Source organism: Chaetura pelagica, unplaced genomic scaffold (genome assembly GCF_000747805.2).
Source record: "Chaetura pelagica isolate M959 unplaced genomic scaffold, ChaPel_1.0 scaffold174, whole genome shotgun sequence".
Taxonomy (NCBI): domain Eukaryota; kingdom Metazoa; phylum Chordata; class Aves; order Apodiformes; family Apodidae; genus Chaetura; species Chaetura pelagica.
The window spans coordinates 2,778,975-2,786,023 of NW_009953722.1; the positions used below are offsets into that span (position 1 = coordinate 2,778,975).

At 38.6% G+C, this 7,049-nt stretch overlaps 1 protein-coding gene across 2 annotated transcripts in view; it reads left to right on the forward strand.

Moving 5' to 3' along the window:
* The window catches only part of RNGTT (RNA guanylyltransferase and 5'-phosphatase), a 172,209-nt gene extending 166,705 nt beyond the window's left edge, over window positions 1–5,504 (forward strand). For both annotated transcript variants that reach the window (XM_010000510.1, XM_010000509.1), the window contains 2 exons: window positions 2,312–2,435; window positions 5,341–5,504. In XM_010000510.1, coding sequence (XP_009998812.1) covers window positions 2,312–2,435; window positions 5,341–5,504 — 288 coding nt within the window. The remainder of the gene's footprint in view (window positions 1–2,311; window positions 2,436–5,340) is intronic.
* The last annotated feature ends 1,545 nt before the right edge of the window (window positions 5,505–7,049 follow it).

The following is a 7,049-nucleotide window of genomic DNA, read 5'->3' on the forward strand; positions in this document are numbered from 1 at the left end:
GTGTGATGTACTCTAGGTGACCCTGCTCTGGATGTTTTGCTCAGATTACTCGTAGTCTTGATCAAATGCCAGCCCCTAAGATTCTATGATTCTATGATTACAGTAAGTACGTTTACAAGACTGAGGCCACTTAACAAAGTACAGGGAAGAGTAGGTGCTGTATTTATTTCTTCCTTTGTAAAACAAATACTACAGCTTGCAATTGTTAAAGACATGATCATCAATTTTCTAACAGGAAAATTAATTTTAAGTCAGTGCTTTGGCTTGGGTTCATATTTTGTGGAAAGAATTTTGTCTTCCAGATTCCTAATGAATGGCCAAGCAAGTATCTAGATAGTTAATAATACTGCTTAGTTGCCAGAGTCAGATAAAGCTGCTGTCTAATTTATTCCTGTTCTGAGCACCTGACCACTAGAAGAATGATAAACCATGAGAAAGCCTTAAGAGGTGGCTGGTTAGTTGAAGTCATTGCCTGCAGTTTTATACATTTCTCTCTCTAGCAAGTGATCCTTCTAACATTTCCCTACTTTGGCAGAAAATCAGACGCACGGTCATACCCCCTGCTGCCCCCCTCCCACTAGGCACCTGTTTTGAAAGTAAAATACCTTCCCAAGGCACTGCACAGCCAAGAGCTTCTTCCTGGGTTTATGTATCCACAGTGCACTAGAAAAGGATGTTGTGTTTTCCTGTGTACCCTAATGGCACATAAATATGCCCACAAATATGTGTCAGTGAAACATCTGGACTGTCTATATAGCTTTTCAAAGTGGATAGAGAGAAGTGATGCTGTGCAGAGCAAAGGAAAAGATTGCTGTTCTGTGCCTTCAGTTGGTTTCATTCAAGTGACCATCAGCAGACAGAGAGTTCACTTAAGGATTAAATGATTTTAGGAGAAAGACTCTTTACAGGTGATGGAATGAATGAAGCAATAAAGTGTTGCATGGAAACCTATCTCTGTCAGCCCTACAGCAGGACAGGCTTCAGTTGTAAGTGAGTTTAACAAAATTGTCTTCTAGTGACATGTTCACTTGACAGGTAAAATCCTCCTTATCCAGGAATGAATACAAGTAATCAGGGTAAATACCAAGAAAAATGTTAAGTTTCTGCTTATCAAATTAAGGATGTACATCTAGGACAACTCAGTCCATGCTCAGGATCTTTTCATGAGTTAATTGCCTTTATTTGGAAATCAATGGAAAGCCTTTCATGGGCTTTTCTACTGCACGTGCTATTAAGCTGTCTGGAGACAGTTATGGCCTTTTTCAAATACACATCCCTCTGACAGTAGTAAATTCCCATGTCACTTCTCAGGAGCAAGTAGACAACAGAGGTGAAAAATTATGCTAATGAACTGCAATAACCAGTCCCTTTTTATGAGAGCACATATGCGTAAGATCCTGAATCCATAGTGTTGTTTTACCTTGTTCAGCTTTTTGTTGGTAAACCAGAGCACAGAAGCCAGCTAGCAGTTCAGTACAGCTTTATGCTTCTGAAGAGGCCCTTTGGAACCAAATATATGGGTAAAACTGTTAAAGTGTTAGATAAGGTTCTCAGGTTACCATGGTTACTTGACAGGTTTTTTTGCATTGTATTGTAGATTAGGATGCATAGGATGAAGTAGCCAAAACAACTAGGAAGTCCAATGCATATAAACTACATTTCCAAACCAAACAGCGTTGCCAGATAGAAAGATAAATAGCTCAGGTTATTGGCTGCTGACAAATCTATGAATCAATAAAGGGAGGCCTGGAGGAGATTTAGAGTGTGTGTGATTTGAAACCCTGTGTTATTTGGGGTAGCTATCTTCATTTTAAAAGACAAATTAACTAAAAAAAGAAAAATCCTCAGTAATGTAAAGAGTGAAATTATTTTCCATAAGCTCTTTCTGGTATTGAAATCTGACATTTGGCTTTGAGACCTTCAACAAAGAAGGTTGATGAAACACAGATAATACATTTCGTGCACTTAGGCTGGCAGTAGCACTTACACTGGAAGCATTTTATTCCCATGGAAACCTATTTGCATTTGGGCCAGAAGTGACTTTTTTCTCCCCTCTGTTAGAGCTGCTGATGTTTTAGCATAATATAATTGCTGTATATTGACAACAGATTTGAAAAGTATTTTTTAAACGTTGAGTAGCTGAGCATATGTATAATGGAGATGTAGTTTGTGCACTTTTTCTGTGTGGGATGAAGGCACGTTGCTGAAAAATGCAGGGCAGCTTTTGATCTCCTATTATTTATCTCTAACAGAAAGAAAAGAAAAAAAAAAAAGTGAATTAAAATGTTTATCCAAACATTTTTTTAAACAGGTAACAAAAGAACTGAAACAGTATGACAATAAAATTATAGAGTGCAAGTTTGAGAACAACAGCTGGGTCTTCATGAGACAGAGAATAGACAAAAGCTTTCCAAATGCCTACAGCACTGCCATGGGTGAGTAGAACAATTTACTTTTTAAAATTGAATTTTTTAAACTCTGTTCCAGTTTAAGGAGGAAAAGCACTTTGTGTTCTCATTTCTAGGTTGAGTTCTGGCCTTTAACTTATGATAGTAATACCTCATCTTACAAATGCTGATGTCATATTTGGCTTTTACATAGAACGAATCCTTGGGCTTCAGGGTTGTTTGATGAAGTCAGTTAAACAAATACCATGGTGCAGTATTTAATGGATAATGCAAAAGTAAGTTCTTAAGTCTTTGTAGAACTGAAAACACTTGCTCAGAGATTTTGCAAGGCAGAACATGCCTCTTTACTGACACGCAAGAAAGTTTTTAGTTGCCTTGCAAACAGCAGTCAGCTAACATCCATCTGTCGTGTTGTTGGGATGTAATGCGAACTGACACACTGTGAGTTGAATTTGTTGAACAAAAAAATCCATGATGTTTCAGCTCTATTCAAAACACCAAAACCATTATTTGGCAGATGGGCTAGAAAATTAGTAGGAGAAAATGTTAGCTTCAGTTTTCTACAGCAGTCGTACAAACAATGAAGAGGGAAACAAATGGAAGGTGGAGGTATATCCCTGCAGAAGTGTGATCCTTTTAAGTTCTTCTACCAGAAAACATTTGCCAAGTACTGTAAATGAAATGATGTTTGCTTTCAGGTGAAGCATAAGTTTGAATAGAGTTGTGCAAGGCTGAATAGGAATAGTGATGTTGTTACTCACTTCTGTTAAGTGCCAAAATGAAGTTTAATCATATTTAAGGCCATTTACCAGAGCATGCACAGATGATGTAGGATTTTCTCTGAACCATTCTACTTGCATTTCTGCCTAAGCAGTGAGTAGATTTTCCTGAATAAACAAAATGTAGTCATTTTGCCACAAGATAATAGCTCTGTTGGCACCTTAGGGAACCAGCACAGAGTAGCTGGAATACTTGCTGAGCAGTCCTGTGGGGAAAGAGGAATGGGCCACAAAGGCCACAGAATTACGATCACATCTCCTTTCACCATTACCTCAATTTCTCTTATCTGTTTCAGTTCACATTGTTTCAATAGTTAGTTTTCCATGGAGTTGTCCCTTCTTTGAGGAGTGGCATATTCTTCTTTCCTTTGTTCTTAAGAGCATATGTACCTTCCCTTTTTCTCTTCTCACTTTTTCCATTTGTAAAGCAGTTACGTTATTCCTGACTTCTTTTTTTTTTTTTTTCTGCCAAAACATAATGAATTTCCTAAAAATTAAAAGAAAATCAAATGTTACAGGAAAAACTGTTCTGTAAGAAATATTTCAAATTTTCCATGAGTATTTGCAGAACAGAAAGGTTTCTTTTGGCTTTAAATTTTCACTTGTGACCATTTTTCAAAATCTCCAAAAGTTGTATTTTCTCAGTTGAGGCTTCTGTTGTCCCCTTCCCTAGACCCTTTTTTCTTTACTTGCTTTCTCTAATATGGAGATTTTTTAATATTTTTTTTTCTCCATGGTTGAAACAAAATAAGTGCCTGTCTCCATCTTGCTTTTGGACTTTAATACCTTTCAAATTGAAAATATAAGTGCTTTTTGAGTAATTAAGCTGAGACAGCCCTTAAAAGTTGATATAGGGTCATACTTGCTGCCTCATAGCACAAATTCTGTAACCAAGCTATTGACAATCAGAGCTTTCCAACTGTTGAAGTTACATACAGCACAACTTTTAAAGCACCTTTTCACCAAAAAAAAATAAATGTGAGAAAAAGAAATAATGTTAGGGAAGTGTTTTATTAATTTTAAAGTAATGCTTTCGGTGGTTCTGGAATTCAGCAGGGAAGAAAAAATGTTTTTAAGAGTCAGGAAATTATATATTGATTGTTATGCATAACAATGCTATATTGTAAGTGCATTTTAAGGAGTCTCAATGTTGTTTAGTACTCTAGGGAGTCAATAGGTTGTTTTACATGGAAATTGCAGCCATACCGTGATGAATCCTAAATGATTCTGTGCTATAAATTATCCTCTAATAATTTTGTACTTTCTTGTATGTTCTGTGCATTGTGGATTTTTGGTATCTATAGTACTCAGTAGTGCAAATTCAGAGGCTTTCAGAATTAATCCAGTCTTGCTTCTGGCAGTTCCAGTTTGATGAGTGTTTAAAGCCGTGTTTCACCACATCCTTGCTTGCTCAATAGGATATCAGTTCTTGGCATTTTTATAGTCACTCCATGAAGCCTACACACACACACACACTTCATCACAGAATCATCAGAGTTGGAAGGGACCTCTAGAGATCATCCAGTCCAACGCTTCTGCTAAAGGAGGATCCCCTAGAGCATGTTACTCAGGACTGCATCTAGGCAGCCTGTTCCAGTGCTTTGTCACTTTCACAGTGAAGTTTTTCCTCATATTCAGGTGGAACTTCCCATGTTCCAGCTTGTGCCCATTGCCTCTCATCCTGTCACTGGGAACTACTGAAAAGAGTCTGGCTCCATCCTCCCTGCACCCACCCTTTAGATACTTACAGGCATTAATAAGCTCTCCCCTCAGCCCTCTCTTCTCCAGGCTAAACAGTCTCAGTTCTTTCAGCCTTTCCTCATAAGGGAGATGCTCTAATCCCCCAGTCATCTTTGTTGCCCTCCACTGGATTCTCTCTAGTAGTTCCCTGTCTCTCTGGAACTGGGGGTCCAGCTGTTTGTTTAAACAAGAGCAATTCCCATGAGGCAGAGCCCCACTACACTGCTTTGCTCGCTGGGGGGCAAAGCACAGACACTTGACTCCTGACACAGCCATCTTGTGGAAGTCCACCTGTAAGGCTGAACACTTGAGCAGAATTATGTTATTTATTTTGCAAAGAGAGGATTAAATTATTGAAGTACAAACATCAACAAATTGGTTTAGTAACTTAAGAATATGTTCTTTGTTCCCAGCTGTTTGCAATAGCATCCAGAACCCGGTTACGAAGGAGATGCTGTTTGAGTTCATTGACAGATGTACAGCAGCTTCTCAAGGACAGACACGGAAACACCACCTCGATCCTGACACTGAACTCATGCCACCCCCACCACCCAAAAGGCCACGTACCATAACGTAAGGCCTTGTTCTCAGCAGAGAGTGTGTTTACAGTTCTGCAGGAGGCGACGCGCAAGTGTGAAGGCTGGAAGAACAGAATTCTGAATGGCTGTAAATACTCGGGTGTGGGGGGGTTTGAGTTGTTAGTTTGGTTTTGTTTTCTGTTGTGTTTTTTTTTTAAAAAAAAAACAACAAACCAACAAACCTACATATGAATGGACATTGTTTCATAACTGATAAATTCAATCTTACCTTATGGTATTTGAAGATGAAATTTCCAAAGGTTTAAACAAGAACAGTATGATGAAGTCCATGGAAAGCCACCTTGTTTATATGCAGATCTCTTTTCACCTTTAATTTATAATGTCAGCAGTCTGGAACTGAGAAAACATTGGGATGCTGTACCTTTTAGAGGCTGTGTTTAAAAAAAACAAAACAACAAAAAAACCCACAAGTGTTTTTTTTTATAATTGTTATTCAACTGGTTGCAATTTGTCACCCGTAGTATAATTGGTCACAGTTTCCCTGCATTTCTGAGACTTGTGTTGAACAGCAAACAGCAGTGTTGCTTGTGCTCTGTGTTGGTTGAAAGCTAAGCTGCCTTAGATTTCATTACATTCAAAATTAGCTGGGGTTTGTTGTTGAAGTATTAAGGAAGTTAATCCTTCTTGTAATAGCATCCCTTTGAAAGGAAATGCCCTGGGTTTTTGGTTTTTCCCCCATTTGAACATAAGACACCAAGTGTACAGAGGGCTGGTTTTAGCTTTGCCTTTTTAAGTTTATCTGTAGATGAGGAAAACACCAAATTCTTAGTATTATGGTCTCCGTTAAGAGGCTGTTCCTCATACAAGGCTTAGTTCTCCACAGTGATACCACTGTAAATATTACTGAAAAGTACATATGCATCACTGGGATATGCAAGAGTAATTAGGAGTGCTAATCATGACGTTTAGATCCATGACATTTTGCCACAAAATGGCAAAAGAAATGCCAGACAACTCCTGAGTAACAGAGGAGGGAGTTTCAGTGGGAGGGCACCACGTTAGGTGGGAAGTGTCCCAGGGAACAAGAGTTGGGGTTGGCTGTCCTGTGGCACTGTCCTTATCCCCTGCCTGCCTTTCTTTCTTACCAAAGGAAGAACCCCACAAATGCCCTGATGGCTCTTGTTGCAGCACAATGGCAGATGGTCAGAACAGTAGTCCTGAGAAGCTGCATTCTGGTTGTGTATTGGAGGAGTTGTTCTGAGCTGGGATTAATTGGAAATCAAATGCAAATTCTAAAGTTTACTGTGCATTTATCAAGCAGGGATCAAATTGGCTCTTTCTGTAGTTTACTTAGTGTGTGGGTCGTCAAGTCATTCAGCAATCTAATCAGTAAAGCTCATTACTTTGTTATAACTAAAATGCATTTTTGTTTAAATGCATTTTTAATGTCTGTAGGCAAAATGAACTCCTATGGAAACTTGAGGACTACTGTGCTTTGTGGTGGCTTCTCTAATTGTTTGAACCTATTGTAGAAATGCACATGGCATCATTTAGATGGTGTTCCTAGCATCTCTTTTTTGGGA